Source organism: Callospermophilus lateralis, chromosome 14 (genome assembly GCF_048772815.1).
Source record: "Callospermophilus lateralis isolate mCalLat2 chromosome 14, mCalLat2.hap1, whole genome shotgun sequence".
NCBI lineage: Eukaryota > Metazoa > Chordata > Mammalia > Rodentia > Sciuridae > Callospermophilus > Callospermophilus lateralis.
The window spans coordinates 100403090-100421474 of NC_135318.1; the positions used below are offsets into that span (position 1 = coordinate 100403090).

General features: G+C 38.6%; 1 protein-coding gene across 46 annotated transcripts in view; it reads left to right on the top strand.

Annotated features, from left to right (window-relative positions):
• Map4k4 (mitogen-activated protein kinase kinase kinase kinase 4) overlaps positions 1-18385 on the top strand; it is a 184446-nt gene that overhangs the window by 149908 nt on the left and 16153 nt on the right. For 9 of the 46 annotated variants that reach the window (XM_076833221.2, XM_076833225.2, XM_076833229.2 and 6 more), the window contains 9 exons: positions 277-510; positions 1413-1519; positions 2866-3017; positions 3680-3777; positions 6142-6317; positions 6784-6904; positions 7923-8114; positions 10141-10258; positions 10587-10757. In XM_076833221.2, the coding sequence (XP_076689336.1) occupies positions 277-510; positions 1413-1519; positions 2866-3017; positions 3680-3777; positions 6142-6317; positions 6784-6904; positions 7923-8114; positions 10141-10258; positions 10587-10757 (1369 nt within the window). The remainder of the gene's footprint in view (positions 1-276; positions 511-1412; positions 1520-2865; positions 3018-3679; positions 3778-6141; positions 6318-6783; positions 6905-7922; positions 8115-10140; positions 10259-10586; positions 10758-18385) is intronic. The other 37 variants (XM_076833223.2, XM_076833230.2, XM_076833227.2 and 34 more) reach the window with 8 other exon arrangements.

Here is an 18385-nt window from a genome sequence, read left to right on the forward strand (position 1 = left end):
GGCCTATAAATCTTGACATTTACTGCTATCTGTAACATTTGTCTGCATAGTAGGAGTTTTCCTTATTAAATGTACATTTGTTCTTTCAACATACTGTTTTCCCCAGATCACGTTTTCATTTAGACCTGTAACTGATTTACTGCCCTATTACCTTGTATTATACTGCCCCAACTTGCATTCCACTTTTGCCAGTTCCTACTTTGGATTTGGTATTGACCAGAAAAGCCAGTTTTATGCAGAACGCATTGAATGTTTTGTGTTTTGTTTTCTTGTAAGGTACAGTGGTCCCACCTGGCATCTCTCAAGAACAATGTTTCCCCTGTCTCGCGATCCCATTCCTTCAGTGACCCTTCTCCTCCCAAATTTGCACACCACCATCTTCGTTCTCAGGACCCATGTCCACCTTCCCGCAGTGAGGTGCTCAGTCAGAGCTCTGACTCTAAGTCGGAGGTACCTGACCCCACCCAAAAGGCTTGGTCTAGATCAGACAGTGACGAGGTGCCTCCAAGGGTAAGGAGCAGAAAGACAGATGTATGCTGCTTTTTCCTTTTTATTATTTTAAAAATATTTATTTTAATAATGGTTATGGTGATTTCACCAGAATTAAAGGGGCAATGAAATTTCAAAGGAGCCTTTTACCGTGGGGAACAAGTTTTATAATTAGGCAGTTATATTTAGTCAGTGGCCAATTAGCTTTTTATTGCTGTTGTTAACTCTGTACTTAAACATAAGAAAGCAAAATTTGATTCAGAGAAGACTCTATAAAGAATATGGTTCTAGAACAAATAGAATCATAATTCATAGGTTTATAAGAGGCTATACAACATTATTTTAAAATTGACCAATATCAAAACTTTCAGAAAAGGTCTTTTAATGAAGATTAACATGCAAATCTCAATGAAAATGTTTTTCTTTTTCAAAATTTAGGTTTTTTATTTTTATTTTTGGATGGTGGGGGTAATTACCTAATGGTATAATTAAACAAAAGGGCACATTTTAGTGTAATTTTCTTCCAGTTGGAATTTGCTTCTTCTGAATATTTCCTTGCTTCTTGCCAGTCTTTGCTTTCTGCTGATCCATTTGAAGACCATTATTTGATTTCCTTGAACTTGTTTTCCTGATTCTTACGTTATCTCAGCAAAGTGCTCTTGTATGTCCCCTGCCAGCAGCTTTAGTCTAAACATCATTTAATTGTTGCAGGAGCCTAAACATCATTTAATTGTTGCAGGAGCACAGCAGGGCCATTTGTCCTGGCTCCTTAGATGCTTTTGGCTAAACCAGTGAAGGACCAGAGGAAGATTAGGGAGGGAGTGAGTGGGTTGATGACTATCTTAAAAATACATTTGGTAGGGAGATCTTTGTTCTCCACCTCAGGTTTTCTATAGTTTAACTGCTGTATTTTCTACCTAAAGGTTCCTGTGAGAACAACATCTCGCTCCCCTGTACTGTCCCGTCGGGATTCCCCCCTGCAGGGCAGTGGACAGCAAAATAGCCAAGCAGGGCAGAGAAACTCCACCAGGTAAAAGAAGAGTGCATTCTCCTACAGTTTTATGTTGTCTGTTTTAGTAAAAACACAAACATTGATATTCTCGGGCAAAAGATTTAAATATATGTAGATCTACACAGATAGATCTGTATATATTTATTCACAAACATGAATAACATCAATTTGATCTAGATTAAAAAGAGGGTTGGAATCTGGGTGTGTATTGTAGTAATTTTGAAGTTAAAACTAACTGACCCTGTAAGATTAAAAGGAGGAACTGTCAGAAAAGAAAGAAGTTCTAAGAAATATATAATCTATGGAGTTTTCTCTCCAAAGAAAGTTGTAAGGCCTGTGGAATAGTGTAGAAATCATAGATAGGCAACTAAAGATAGCCAATTGTTATTTGACAAACTAGTGAATTAACCAAATAATACGGTTTTCTGGTTCTAAAGCACCAGTGTAGTAGCTGTTAGCCATGTGTGGCTTGTTAAATTTGAATTTAACTTAGTTAAAATGAAACAAAACTAATACATCATTTCCTTACTTGGAATAGCAGCCTTTCAAGTGCTCTGTAGCTGCATGTAGCTAGGGGCTAGACTACTTACTACACAGTTCAGATGTAGAACAGTTTCATCACTGCAGAAAGCTCCTTGACCAGCATTATGCTAGGTGAGAGATTTTGTTGAGTGTTTTTTAACTGGTCATTACTGAACCTTTCTAAGGCTGGCCTTTTGCATGTGTCCAGCCTTGGTATAACTTGAAGTGGGGAGATGGATAATAACCAAGGATCTTCAGAGAACCCGTAGTATTTATGACCAGAGAGGGCTGTGGTGTTCTGTGACTATGTCTGTGTTATGAATTCTTTACCCAGCAAATGTGTGCTGTGAGTCTGTCTGGTTATGGCAGGAACTCCATCCCAGCCTGTGCTTTCAGTAATATTCCCCAAACAGCTCAGATAAAGAAGTGTACTTTGAAAGTTTAGGGTGTGAGAGCTGCAATGGATAGGAGAGAGCACACTAGATCCAAGAGATAATTGTGTTTATAATTATATAAGTAAAGTTTTTCATAATGTTAAGACTTGAATTAAATTTGCAATCACAGAAGTGGTGATGTTTCTAGACTGAACAGTCACATTTTATTTCAGACCTGAATGAGGAGTTTAGGGGTTTTAAGAATAGGAATTAGCTAGCATTTTTGGTTGGTTAAGATATCCAAGATAAAATCCATGAATAAAGTCACTACAACTTTTGGAGAATTTAATGTGAAATGTTGTCTAAGGCTGTTCTCTCATCCCTACTTTTCACAATTCATGCATATGATTGTCATTTGGTACTATGTCTTGGGATGATGCATTAGCTGTTGTCTTTTCTTTCTAACAGCAGTATTGAGCCCAGGCTCCTGTGGGAGAGAGTGGAGAAGCTGGTGCCCAGGCCAGGCAGTGGCAGCTCCTCAGGGTCCAGCAATTCAGGATCCCAGCCCGGGTCCCACCCTGGGTCTCAGAGCGGCTCTGGGGAACGCTTCAGAGTGAGATGTAGGCTGCTTCTCCTTTGCTCTTTCCTTGTGAACAACCCTGGGCTATGATCAATATATCGAAAGGCTTTCATTTGTTTTAAAAAAAAGAAGAAAGATAAGAAAAATCTATGGTTTGCATGTAGCTGCATGTCATGAAACAGTGTCTTAGTATAGGTTGCTAATGACAAAAATAGACATCATAATTTAATCACACAGAGCTAAATTTTGAGAGCTTTACACGTGTTTATCACTGGCAGCACTTTACAATTGAATGTGATTAACTGACTTGTTCAACATAACTAAATGTCTAAGCTGCCATTTGAACCCCTTTCTTCCAATATGAGCTCCAGGGCCATTGCTCTCCCCAGTATTATTGATGATTGTTATTGATGATATCATAGTAGTAAAAACTGCCTCCACTGTGTTTTTGACGTAAGGTATTAATTTGGTGCCTACATTCAGTAGTGTATGCTGATGGAGAATTCTGAGTAAGGCATTAGAAAGATACCAGACTGCCTTCGGGTCTCCCTTTTGCCCTGAGTTCAGACCTTGCATGAGTGGGGCTAATAGAAGTGGGCAGTAGAAAAGGGAGAGAAACAGAAGACTCTGTGAGTTGGGACAGCTCAGTGACATACATCTTATGTTTATATGTGTCTTTCTTGTCTCTCTTGAACTTAACAGCATCATCCAAGTCTGAAGGCTCTCCATCTCAGCGTCTTGAAAATGCAGCAAAAAAACCTGAAGATAAAAAGGAAGTGTTTAGACCTGTCAAGCCTGCTGTAAGGATTGCATAAAATGAGTCTTTCTTACTTTAGACTTAAGTGAGATCTTTCTATTAAAAATATGGTTGAGGGGCTCAGGGTATAGCTCAGTGGCAGAGCTATGTGTTTAGCATGCACAAGGCCCTGGACTGGATTTTCAGCCGTTCATGCGCACACTCACATGCACACACAACATTTGAGAGGCCTGCAGTTTTTTCTTTTGAGCTCTTCCCTGATGTGAGGAATTGCACTATTTTATACCCAGATACAGTTGTACTTCTCCCTTAGGCATTTATTTCCTATGTAATGTCCTCAGTATAAAATGAAGTCTGTTTTGTAGTGTTTCAACTGTACACTTTGTGTTCAGTCATCTTTACAGAGAAACACGGAACAAAGTGTAGTTTTTACTTAATTAAATTTCATTTTAAGAAAAGCCTTTATATTGCTTTGCTTGGCATTAACTTCACTTATTCTTCATGACTTGATCATTGACAGTGCTGGTTTTTAGACTAAATTTGTTTGATTCACCTTCCTAAACTCACTGGCTGCTTAAATTCTGGCTTTCAGTCCCTGGGATGATGATGGCTGGGACTGCTCCACGTACTTCCCCTGTGCTCCCTGTCTCATTCACTGGCCATGTAACTATGGGGGTGTGGTGGAGTTTCAGATCTGTTTAAAGTTTTGTTTTCCTGCTTCAATTGATTTCTGTACTTCTTCCCCATACCCTTCTTTCTGCCATGCTCCCTCTTCTGTGTACTCTTCATCAATGATGGCTTCTTGGACTCCATGAAACTGCTGCTGTCCTGAAGGGCGAAGTGGTAAGCCCTGTCTCTGAAGAGTTCAGCCTCAGAGCCAGCTTTCTGAATGACTCTAACCAGCTCACCTTTGAGCTACATTCCTTCTCCTTCCTCACCTTGCCTTTTTGATCTTTTCTAGGAGATAAAAGCCTTAAACTTAATGACTTCAGCTTTGTTAATGCACAAAACATGCTTCATGCATCTAGTATTATTTAATATAGCCTTTTAAGCAACTATAAAAGGCTACATACAACTTGTAATCACAACAGTTAAGTAGACTCATAGCCCTACTCTTGATCCCTGTTCAGAAGCTTAAGTGCAAAGATAAGAAACATATTCGCATCAGTAGGAAGGAAGAAAACTAAGTTGGAACTACTAAAAAAAACAAAAACAAAAACAAACCAGCTACATGGCCTGCTTTAAAAACAAAACAAAATACTCCTTTAAAATTTCCAAGTAAAAAGATAAAATTTGGACTCGCATGAAAATGTGGAGTATAAATATAGTATAGTAATCAACTCTTAAAAATTAGATTGAGAGGCTGGGTGTGGTGGCACGCATGTCAGTAATCCCAGCATCTTGGGAGGCTGAGACAGGAGGATTGTGAGTTCAAAGCCAGCCTCAGCAAATTACGTTAAGAAATTTGAGGGCTGGGGTTGTGGCTCAGTCGTAGAGCATTTGCCTAGCATGTGTGGTGCACTGGGTTTGATTCTCAGCACCTTGTATAAATAAGTGAACAAAATAGAGGTTCATCAACAACTAAAAAATTGTTTTTAAAAATATGAATATTAAAATGTCTATAGAAAAGTCTAGAGTAAAGTGTAATGAAGCCCTTTTTGAATAAGTCTTAATGTGGATTTTTTTTTCTTTCTTTCTGTTCACTTTCGCTAGTGGTATGAATGGGGAAATGTGGGTAAGGCTGGGAAAAGGGGTTAGTGGGAAGCCTGCCCTGTTTGCCTTCCTGCCCACAGCACATGAGAGGTCATTGCTTTCTCTCTTTCATAGTCGTGAACTTTTTTTCAGAAATGCGGCAAGTTACTAGCAGGAAAATATCCCACTGGTCCTCACTTCAACTCTCATTTTTCTGTTGGCTTGAAATTTTTTTAAAAATTGGAGAAAAAATTTAAATAAAAACCTGCTGTAACTAGAAGCTTGCTCTCTGAATTGTCCCCTTAAAAGAACATTTTTGTCATATATGTAGATGTCTTTATAACAGAGATCAACGAGCTCTCTGTGTACATTGGTTGATCTGGAGTTTTGCCTTATATCTGAAAACAACAAAAAAATACAGTCATCTTATTATAAGCAGATTGTTACGTTGTTGTAAGATTCGAATTGTCTGCAACATTCTTGACCTTTTTTTTTGTTCTTTTCTATTTTTTAGTCTATTTTTATTTCTTTCCCTTTCATATCAAAAATTACAAAAACTTAACTTTGTATGAAACTGGCAAATAGAAAATTAGTTTTATAAAACCGACATTATGACTGTTCATTGAGATTTAAAATGAAAAAACCTCTGTCTTTTGTGTTTTCTTACCACCTTCCCCATTTTGCCTGAATCACTCTTTTCTGCCCTGTGCATTAGGATCTGACTGCATTGGCCAAAGAGCTTCGAGCAGTGGAAGATGTGAGGCCACCTCACAAGGTGACGGACTACTCTTCCTCCAGTGAGGAGTCAGGGACCACCGATGAGGAGGATGACGATGTGGAACAGGAGGGGGCTGACGAGTCCACCTCAGGACCAGAGGACACCAGAGCAGCGTCAGTCCTTAGCATATTTTAGGATGGTCTTCCCAGTGGCAACCAGACAGTTTTCCCCAACTTATTAATGCTCATAGACTCTGTGAGCATTAATATATAGTTTCACTGCTTAAGCAGCAAACAGCTTTTGGGCTTTCCCCCTTTATCTCTGTATGTGTGCATGTCAGTGCCTCCCTCAACATCCCAACATATGCTTTATTTTTTTTCTTTAATGATTTGATAAAAAGGAAATTTCAGTTGAATAACAAATTAACTATAAGAACTCCTTCTAACTTTTTGCTCATGCAAAAATGCACAGCAGGAGAATTCTTCGTTGAAGGGACAAAGCTAAACTCTTGTTTTCCTTCAGTAGACTTTATACTGTAGCCTCATCTCACGTTTTGACTTTGAGAAGGTAAAAATTCTAAATAGGATATCTTCGACTTGTGGGAATAGAGTCCTTAACTTCTGGATTTTGTCTCCTTAGGTCATCTCTGAATTTGAGCAATGGTGAAACAGAATCTGTGAAAACCATGATTGTCCATGATGATGTAGAAAGTGAACCAGCCATGACCCCATCCAAGGAGGGCACGTTGATCGTCCGCCAGGTACCATTATCCTCCTTGTCAGAGGCTAAGCTTCTCCTATAGTCATTAACCCACTTGCTCATTCACTCACTCATGCTGTTTCTACATCATCATCTGTTTTCATGTTAACAAGACCCTGAGAGTAGTGTGTCTGGGGCTAGGGAGGCAGGTGTGTGCTGCATGCCACAAAGGTAGCCCGTAGTCCTCCACCCTACATTGCTGCTCCTCTGCATGCCTGTGGCAGCCCTCATCCAAGCACCACGCTGAGTCTCACAGTCTGTGTCTGAGCAGTAGAAAAGTCATAGGGAGTCCTTTGCAGGCTCAAAGAGTAAGGGCACAAACCTTGAATGAGTAAGGGCACAGACCTTGAGTAGGAGTGGACAAGGTGGGTGGGATGAGCCTCGTTCCAGTCCCGGGGAGACTTGGGCACACGGGTCAGGAGGTCTCTCTTTCTGTGCTCCAGAATATTAGTTTTCCCACTAGGTAAAGAATTAAATGTGTACCACCAGATGTGCTCAGTTTGGATCGCTGTGTTGTACAACTCTCTGTTCATCCTTAGCTTAGACCTTCTTCATCCAAGTGATATGCTCCTCGTTGAAACAGGACAGGGCACCCTGCTAGTCTTTGGGACTTGCCTCAGTGTGTTTCATGCTACGGCAATGCATTTGGATGGAAAGTAGAAGGAACGTGGAAAAGACCAGAGAAGCCACCGGGTACTCTAAAGAACTTTAGACAAAGATTTACAAAGAACAAAAGGGGTAGTAGTTTTGTAAGAAGTGAGTGCCCTGCGTGGAACAGATGGAAGAATCAACTGCTAGAGCTGTGTGGCCACCAGAGGAGGCACTTTGAATTCTTTTGGCTCAGCTTAGGCATTTGGTGAGCAAGTGTGAGCAAGTCCGGCTAATTTCCTTGGTTTTCCCTTGGTATTTTAACAGAGTTTGAAAAGTCACACAGCACCTAAAACAAAGCAGTTATCAGTAGGGTCGTAGGCAATGTCAGCAGCTCTTGAGCGAGACCAGTGTGCCTGTTTTTTCTACAGAGTACAGTTGACCAAAAGCGTGCCAGCCATCATGAGAGCAATGGCTTTGCCGGTCGCATTCACCTCTTGCCAGATCTCTTACAGCAAAGCCATTCCTCCTCCACTTCCTCCACCTCCTCCTCCCCATCCTCCAGCCAGCCGACACCCACCATGTCCCCACAGACACCCCAGGACAAGCTCACTGCTAATGAGGTATGTCTCACACCACAGCTGGCTGCTTTCCTGGGGTTAGACCAGCACTGCCTAGGAGCTAGTTTGCAAAGGAGAACTTTCCGACACCCTCTTCCCTTCCTTTCCCTGCTTTCTTCTGTCACCTACCCTCTTCCCAACCCCCAAGTAACATGTTTCAGATCTGAATACAAATCCCTTAACCCTAGATTGATTTCCCTCCAAACTTGCCAGTTCACTGTTTACTTTCTCTAGATAAGTATAGTTGCATGGCTTTCTTTATTCAGTTTATTTTCTTTTAAATCTAAATAAATGATTGTTGTGTTCTCAGATCCATTATGTATTTGGCATGAAATTCTCATAGTCATTTGTGGAAACTTCCCTTTTCATTCTTTTTATGCAGTAAATATAGTATAGGAAAATTTGGTTAAGCAGACTTGGCCTTACCTGAGGGAACTGGTTATCTTGTAAAGGAATCTCCTTCAAACAGGCCTGGATTGTTTTCTTTTTGCTGGGAGGGTGGGGGTTGTTGGTTGGTGTTCTTACTTGTTTTTACCAGCCCTTTTCAAAGGCTTTTCTTTCCTTGAAATTCACAGTTACTCAAAGTGTTATAGAAGGCCAAATGCTTTTGGGGGAAACATAGAAAATTAGGATGTTAAGCAAGGACAAAGGAGAGTGAGAGCTTCTAATTTAAGACTTTGTATGGGAAATCCTGTGTGTGTGTGGTGTGGCTGTGCTACTTGGTCTGGGTGCTAGCTGGGTGATTCTTTGCACTTTGAACAGAATCAGGCTAAGTGCAGTTACAGAGTACACCTTGAGCACCTTGAGCACCGTGTAAATAAGTCATTTGACTTCACAGGAGATTAGGTTTAAATGCATTTACCTAAGAATTGAGGGACGTTGAACTAACATGTAGCTTCAGCCAGTCTCATTAATATAAACACTTACCTGACAGCTGCTCCTATTTTCATTCCTTTGTTAGAAAAAATTAGAAAAATCTTCTCCCTGAGGAGGAGGCTCAGCATCCGATTGGCCATCAGCTGGGTTGGCCACTGACTCATGGGGCAGGAGGAAAGGCTGTGAGGTGCCACCTGTGTCAGGTTGGGAGCTCAGGAAAGCCTGGGCTATAAGAATGGTGACTTTAGATGCCCATAGAGGGAGTGAAATGATAAAGCACAAAAGCACTTGATCAGACATGTTCTTTTTTGCTCCTGGGATGTGTATCTCACCTATACTTGCATTCCTCCTTATATTTTACACTTTGCACCATTTTTCTGTATTTTACTATAACCCTTAACTCACTAAACTGGCAAGTTTATTTTCCTGTTTGTTTTGTTTTTAATTGTCATTACATTTTCACTTAACAATTGCTTCACTTCCTTTGTGGGTTTTTTTTTTTTTTTTGGGTCTTAAGTTACATTATTAATCAAAACACTAGTGTTCCTAAAAGATGGAAAGGATATGCCTTATTTCATCATTAGCACCTTTCACTAATGAGCCTGTTTGGTGTGGGTTTAATGATGATGCGCCTAAAATGATGGCAGCCAAAGCTTCTGTAACTTTCTGGCAAGAGGCTCCATTTAAAATAAATAAAACAAAATTAAGGTTTGCCAGATTTCCAGCATAGATTAATTGGACTTTAATAGGCAGGGGAATAAATTTGGAAATTAGTGAATTGAAATTAACATTTCAGGCCTCTATTAGGAGTTTACATTATAATTATTTAATTTAAATAAAAACAGGAGCATGAAATATAAATTTTATTATTAGCTTGTGGCATGGCTCCCTAGGTGCACATCTCTGAAAGAGGTGAGATTCCCCTACTGGCTGCAGGTGAAAACATCTGTTCAGGGGTATGCCTGCCCACATGGAGGCTCACTGCAGTATGTCTGTGGGAAGTTTTGTCTGTAGGGTTTGGATTGGGAAATAGTGCAGTATACCAAAGTAGACTTAAATATGTGTGGGGTTTTTGTTGTTGGTGGTGGTGGTGGTTTTTATGTTCACTTTTAAAATGTCATGTGTATTAATGAAATTGAAATTTACATTGCAGACACAGTCCGCTAGTAGCACACTCCAGAAACACAAATCTTCCTCCTCCTTTACACCTTTTATAGACCCCAGATTACTACAGATTTCTCCATCTAGTGGGACAACAGTGACTTCTGTGGGTAAGTATAGTAGCAGTAAGAAAGTAGCTGACAAATGAGACTTGTTCACTTGGTGTTGATCTTTCAAGTGGCTTAGGCACAGCAGGAGGGTTGTGTACAGGGCCAGGCCTTGGGTGCAGAAACCTCCCAGCCCCCTTGCATTGCCTTAACTCACAGGGAACTGCATAGACATTTACTTTTTCTGTATGCATTTCTTACAAAACATTTTTTTCTTGACAAAGTATCATTTATGGCATATGAATATTTACTTGAGATATAGTGAGAGAGGAAGGAAGGCATGGTTGTGGGTGTGTATACAAAAAATAATTTCAATCATACTGTGTTTCAGTGGGATTTTCCTGTGATGGAATGAGACCGGAAGCCATAAGGCAAGATCCTACACGGAAGGGCTCAGTGGTCAATGTTAACCCCACCAATACTAGGCCACAGAGTGACACCCCTGAGATTCGCAAATACAAGAAGAGGTTTAACTCAGAGATTCTATGTGCCGCTTTATGGGGTAGGTATCTTTCTGTTACTCTGCCTCTTGCTTTTATTCTGGAGACTGGTCAGATCTTTTAGAGAATTACTATTTTTCATAGTTGGGTGATTTTTTTTTTTTTTTTTAAAAGGGTTGGCAGCTTCTATGATTTTTCTACTGAGTGCATTGATAGGCAGAGAGAGTCCCTATGCACTTGTGGTTGTTTCAGCAGTCAAATGCTAGAACACCAGTGTAAAGAACAGTAAAGAGATAGCATTTGGTCCGCATTTACAAGAATGAAAAAGTTCATTGAGTTGCTTTCTTTTAAATATTTCAGTTCCTCTTTCTGTCTTGTTCTCTGTGCTTTGGACTGACATCCAAACAAGACTTTTAAAAGTAGTCTGCAGCAGAAAGGGACTGTTAAACCGACTGGCCTGTGGAATCCCTGCAGTGTTTGTGTAGCATCCTCCAAACTAAAGATACTGTGAGAGGGTATCTGTGAATGATTGGCTGCATGGACACATCTGCCTCTTCAAATTCTGAAACTTGCCTTCCTGTCAACTCTGATCCTGTACTTGTCCTATCCAGGCATATACTTTAATTCTTCAGTTGACTATTTTTAATAATGAGTCACTTCTACCCAGAAAAGTGTCTTACTTTCTTGGTGTTTGTACATATAGATGGCAGAAGACATGAAATCCATGGGTTTGAGGTCCACGGCACCTGTCCCATGAACAGTCTTGTTCCTTGAATGCTAGCAGCCACTGCATTCCTCAGGTTACTGAATCGGCTCTCTTCTCCTCACCCACTCTGGTCTCTGGCATACTTAGCCACTCTCCTTCCTGATGCTTCATAGGAAAAACAGTTGAGGCTGACATAAGGGCTTCCACTTTCATCTTTCAAACCTCAAAAGTGTTTCTGCTTCCTTTTGTTGAAGAAGGGGGCCTCCTCATTCCTCCTTATCTACCTTCTTTTTATTCAGTCTTTCCTTGACTTCTCACCCTATTCATAAGCTCCTACTTGTCTGCTCACCCAAGGTTTTGGGGAGAGTTGATATCCATCGCAGGTATACCTATTTTCTTCTTTATACCTTGAGATCTGGATTTCTGGCCTTGTAACTACTGGAAAAGTATTCTGAAACCTCTAATAATATATAATTGCTTTTTTCTTTATTAATCACATAGATAAAGGTAAGAATAATTCTTTGGGGATTGTAGGCATTATGGAAGCACCTGACACAGCATCATCACCAGCACATGGATGTCACATGATGTCAGTTGCCACCATTTCAGGGAGTGGGGTTTCATCATTTTCTTTCATATTAAAGGATTTTATTGAGAGCATTTGTGTCCCCAAAAAACTATTAACATTACCTATATACAGTATAACGATAGTATGAAATAAATCAATACTTTTCAAAGTAGAAATCCGTGTTTATCATGCTGCATTATTTTTATTCGGAATAGTTGTGTTTGGGAGTAGTCTTATTCTTAACTTTATTTTTCACTAGTGCCCTAGAGAGTGCTGAACCCCATTCTGTATACCATCAACTGAATTTTTATTAGTTAAAAATGAGACTTCTGAAATCTTTCTTTTCCTGATTAACTCCTTCAGGACTTCTAAGAAAATTCAACAGTATCTCAGGACATTTTTTCTTTCTTTTTTTTTTTTAATGCACTGAAACTTCACATTTTATCATCATGTTAAAAGAACAGATAGGGAGATGAATTAACATTGAAATACGTTTGTGTAAATAAGTGTGTTGAGATGCTTTGGGGATTGGTGTACCTCATGGATGGGTTTTTTAAAACTGCTGTGACAGTGATCTAAGTTACCTCCTCAGTTAAAAAGGAACCTGAAAGATTTAGATTCAGAAAAGTTAAAATATGTGCTATGGTTGCTATAGCCCCACAAGAAAAATTTCAGAATATATTATACGTGGTATTATTTTTGAATGGTAAAATGTACACACAAGTTATTTTTTTGCATTTCCTAAATGCTAGCAACAAACATTCTTCTGTAATCATCTTATGAATGACTCATAAATTGCTATAAATTGCTTTGTATTTCTTATATATAAATGTGTATTTAATAGTGTGTGTGTGAACACAGTTGCGATTCTTAGTAAACTACTGTGTGAACAATTAAAATGATTACAGGAAGGAACTATTAACATTGGCATTAAAAGATTTACTTATATCTAAAAGTCGAAGTTAAAAATGTATTATTATTAAAAATTATTAGATCATGTAGTTCAGATTTTTTCTTAAGGCCTTCAATTTTCAAGATTGCTACTTTCAAGGTTGCTACTTTCCAATGACTGTGCACTTTAAATAATATAATAGAGAATTAAAAGGTAGGATATAAGTGCCAAAATATCAGCAGTTTTAAATGGATATGAAAATTTTTTTTCAGCTTTATCTGTTATTCCTTTTTTCTTTCCCACTGTAAAATCTTGTGATTTCTACTTAGGTGCTGCTTATTTTATTTTATTGTTTTAAGTGGAGTACATGTTTATTTTGGACTCGGTTTCAGAAGTTCAGTCCATGACCATTTAATTCCATAGGGCATGGCCCAAAGCAAGGCAGAAATGTCATGGCAGAAGGACAAGGTTGGGGAGTTGCCATTCATAATATGTGCTACTTATTTTTGAAAACCACAAATAATAAATTTCTTGATATGATTCATGTTTTCAGTAGACTACCATATTCTTGACAGAAGTATTTTGTTTTTCTCTTTTAAGCTACTTGATAAGGAAAATATCTAAATGTCTTATATTATTCAGCCTTCAGAATGGGCTCTGTTTGGTATCAGCTCTATCAGCGAATGTTTGTCTTTTGTGCAAAGAAGTTTAAAGCTATTTAGAATTGACTCACCTAGGCATATGGAAGAAATAAGTCTAATAAATTTTGTCTTATTTAGTCAGGGTAACATGGTCAACCTCAGAAGTAAAATTATATGAAAATAAGTGGAGTATACTTCATGGAATAAATATTAATTTTTCTTATTGACATTTTTTTCAAATTGAACAGCAACTTTTTCTATTAAGTCACTCTAATATTTATATGATTTCTATTAAACAAGAACTCATAAACTCTAATCTAATGCCATGAGGTTATAAGTAAAATACCCAGTTTCTAAGTTACATGAGCTACATTTCAAATATTTTTAAAATTAATTATTTATTTCAATTAGGTATATATGACAGCAGAATGCATTTTGATTCATTGTACTGCAGCACAACTTTTCATTTCTATGGTTGTATAAGATGTAGCATCACACCATATGTGCAGTTATACATTTACCTATGGTAATGATGTCCATCTCATTCTACCATCTTTCCTGCCCCCATGGCCCTTCCCTACCCCTCCCTCTCCTTCACCCCATGAAAGTTTCGTCATTTTTCCCATACACATGTGTTCCCCCCACTCCCCATTATGGATCAGCATCCACTTATCAGAGAGACCATTAACCTTTGGTTTTGGGGGATTGGCTTACTTCACTTAGCATGATATTCTCCAACTCTATCCATTTACCTGCAAATGTGCAATTTCTTTATCCATTCATGTATTGAGAGGCATCTAGGTTGCTTCCACAGTTTAGCTATTATGAATTGTGCTGCTATGAACATTGATGTGGCTGTTTACTGTAGTATGCTGATTTTAAGTCCTTCGGGATAGACCGAGGAATGGGATAGCAGGGTCAAATGGTGGTTCCATTTCAAGTTTTCTAAGGAATCTCCATACTGCTTTCCAGACTGCACCAATTTGCAGTCCCACCAGCAATGTATGAATGTGTCTTTTCCCCCACATCCTCGCCAACACCTATTGTGGTCTATATTCTTTTTTTTTTTTTTTAATTTTTATTGTTGGTTGTTCAAAACATTACATAGTTCTTGATATATCATATTTCACACTTTGATTCAAGTGGGATATGAACTCCCATTTTTACCCCGTATACAGATTGCAGAATCACATCAGTTACACATCCATTGATTTACATATTGCCATACTAGTGTCTGTTGTATTCTGCTGCCTTTCCTATCCTCTACTATCCCCCTCCCCCCTCCCCTCCCCTCTTCTCTCTCTACCCCCTCTACTGTAATTCATTTCTCCCCCTTATATTTTTTTTCCCTTTCCCCTCACTTCCTCTTGTATGTAATTTTGTATACCCCTGAGGGTCTCCTTCCATTTCCATGCAATTTCCCTTCTCTCTCCCTTTCCCTCCCACCTCTCATCCCTGTTTAATGTTAATCTTCTTCTCATGCTCTTCGTCCCTACTCTGTTCTTAGTTACTCTCCTTATATCAAAGAAGACATTTGGCATTTGTTTTTAAGGGATTGGCTAGCTTCACTTAGCATAATCTGCTCTAATGCCATCCATTTCCCTGCAAATTCTGTGATTTTGTCATTTTTTAATGCAGAGTAATACTCCATTGTGTATAAATGCCACATTTTTTTTTTATCCATTCGTCTATTAAAGGGCATCTAGGTTGGTTCCACAGTCTTGCTATTGTGAATTGTGCTGCTATGAACATGGATGTAGCAGTGTCCCTGTAGTATGCTCTTTTTAGGTCTTTAGGGAATAGACTGAGAAGGGGAATAGCTGGGTCAAATGGTGGTTCCATTCCCAGCTTTACAAGAAATCTCCATACTGCTTTCCAGATTGGCCGCACCAATTTGCAGTCCCACCAGCAATGTACAAGTGAACCCTTTTCCCCACATCCTCACCAGCACTTGTTGTTGTTTGACTTCCTAATGGCTGCCAATCTTACTGGAGTGAGATGGTATCTTAGGGTGGTTTTGATTTGCATTTCTCTGACTGCTAGAGATGGTGAGCATTTTTTCATGTACTTGTTGATTGATTGTATGTCCTCCTCTGAGAAATGTCTGTTCAGGTCCTTGGCCCATTTGTTAATTGGGTTATTTGTTATCTTATTGTCTAATTTTTTGAGTTCTTTATATATTCTGGATATTAGGGCTCTGTCTGAAGTGTGAGGAGTAAAGATTTGTTCCCAGGATGTAGGCTCCCTATTTACCTCTCTTATTGTTTCTTTTGCTGAGAAAAAACTTTTTAGTTTGAGTAAGTCCCATTTGTTGATTCTAGTTATTAACTCTTGTGCTATGGGTGTCCTGTTGAGGAATTTGGAGCCCGACCCCACGGTATGTAGATCGTAACCAACTTTTTCTTCTATCAGACGCCGTGTCTCTGATTTGATATCAAGTTCCTTGATCCACTTTGAGTGAACTTTTGTGCATGGCGAGAGAAAGGGATTCAGTTTCATTTTGTTGCATATGGATTTCCAGTTTTCCCAGCACCATTTGTTGAAGATGCTATCCTTCCTCCATTGCATGCATTTAGCCCCTTTATAAAATATAAGATAGTTGTAGTTTTGTGGATTGGTTTCTGTGTCCTCTATTCTGTACCATTGGTCCACCCGCCTGTTTTGGTACCATTACCATGCTGTTTTTGTTACTACTGCTCTGTAGTATAGTTTGAAGTCTGGTATTGCTATACCGCCTGATTCACACTTCCTGCTTAGCATTGTTTTTGCTATTCTGGGTCTTTTATTTTTCCATATGAAGTTCATGATTGCTTTCTCTATTTCTACAAGAAATGCCATTGGGATTTTGATTGGCATTGCATTAAATCTATAGAGAACTTTTGGTAATATCGCCATTTTGATGATGTTAGTTCTACCTATCCATGAACAGGGTATATTTTTCCATCTTCTAAGATCTTTTTCTATTTCTCTCTTTAGGGTTCTATAGTTTTCATTGTATAAGTCTTTCACCTCTTTTGTTAGGTTGATTCCCAAGTATTTTATTTTTTTTGAGGATATTGTGAATGGAGTGGTTGTCCTCATTTCCATTTCAGAGGACTTGTCGCTGATATACAGGAATGCCTTTGATTTATGCATGTTGATTTTATATCCTGCCACTTTGCTGAATTCATTTATTAGCTCTAATAGTTTCTTTGTAGACCCTTTTGGGTCTGCTAGGTATAGAATCATGTCATCTGCAAATAGTGATAATTTGAGTTCTTCTTTTCCTATTTTTATGCCTTTAATTTCTTTCGTCTGTCTAATTGCTCTGTCCAGTGATTTGAGAACTATGTTGCACAGAAGTGGTGAGAGAGGGCATCCCTGTCTTGTTCCAGATTTTAGAGGGAATGCCTTCAGTTTTTCTCCATTCAGAATGATGCTAGCCTGAGGCTTAGCATAGATAGCTTTTACAATATTGAAGTATGTTCCTGTTATCCCTAGTTTTTCTAGAGTTTTGAACATAAAGGGATGCTGTACTTTGTCGAATGCTTTTTCTGCATCTATCGAGATGATCATATGGTTCTTATTTTTAAGCCTATTGATGTGGTGAATAACATTTATTGATTTCCGTATATTGAACCAACCTTGCATCCCAGGGATAAATCCTACCTGATCATGGTGCACAATTTTTTTGATATGTTTTTGTATCCGGTTCGCCAGAAGTTTATTGAGGATTTTTGCATCTAGGTTCATTAGAGATATTGGTCTGTAGTTTTCTTTCTTTGAAGTGTCTTTGTCTGGTTTAGGAATCAGGGTGATGTTGGCCTCATAGAATGAATTTGGAAGTTCTCCTTCTTTTTCTATTTCCTGAAATAGCTTGAAAAGTATTGGTATTAGTTCCTCTTTAAAGGTTTTGTAAAACTCTGCTGTATACCCATCCGGTCCTGGGCTTTTCTTAGTTGGTAGTCTTTTGATGGTTTCTTCTATTTCCTCAATTGATATTGGTCTGTTTAGGTTGTCAATATCCTCCTGCCTCAATCTGGGCAGATCATATGACTTAAGAAATTTATCGATGCCTTCACTATCTTCTATTTTATTGGAGTATAATTGTGGTCTATATTCTTGATAACTGTCACTCTGACTGGTGTAGGATGAAATCTTAGAGTAGTTTCGATTTGTATTTCTCTAGTTACTGGAGATTTTGAACGTTTATCATATATTTTTTGATTGAATGTGTATCTTCTGAGAAATGTCTGTTCAGATCCTTAGCCTATTTATTGATTGGGTTTTTTGTTTTTTTTTTGGTGTTAAATATTTTGAGTTCTTTATATGTCCTGGAGATTAGTGCTGTATCTGACGTGTGTGGCAAAAATTTGCTCCCAAAATATAGGCTCTCTCTTCACTTCATTGATTGTTTCTTTTGCTGAGAAGAAGCTTTTCAGTTTGTATCCATCCCATTTATTCATTCTTGATTTTATTTCTTGCACTTTAGGAGTCTTGTTTAGGAAATGGGGGCCTAATCCAACATGTTGAAGATTCAGGCTTAATTTTTCCTCTATTAGGCACAGGGTCTCAGATCTAATTCCTAGATCCTTGATCCACTTTGAGTTGAGTTTTGTGCATGGTGAGAGATAGGGGTTTAATTTCATTTAGGTGCATATGGCTTTCCAGTTTTCCCAGCCCATTTGTTGAAAAGGCTATCTTTTTTACAATGTATGTTTTTGGTGTCTTTGTCTAGTAGGAGATAAATGTATTTATGTGGGTTTGTCTCTGTGTCTTCTATTCTGTACCGTTGGTCTACATAACCTCTTTTGGTGCCAATACCATGCTGTTTTTGTTAATATAGCTTTGTAGTATAGTTTAAGGTCTGGTATTATGATGCATCTTGCTTTACTCTTCTTGAT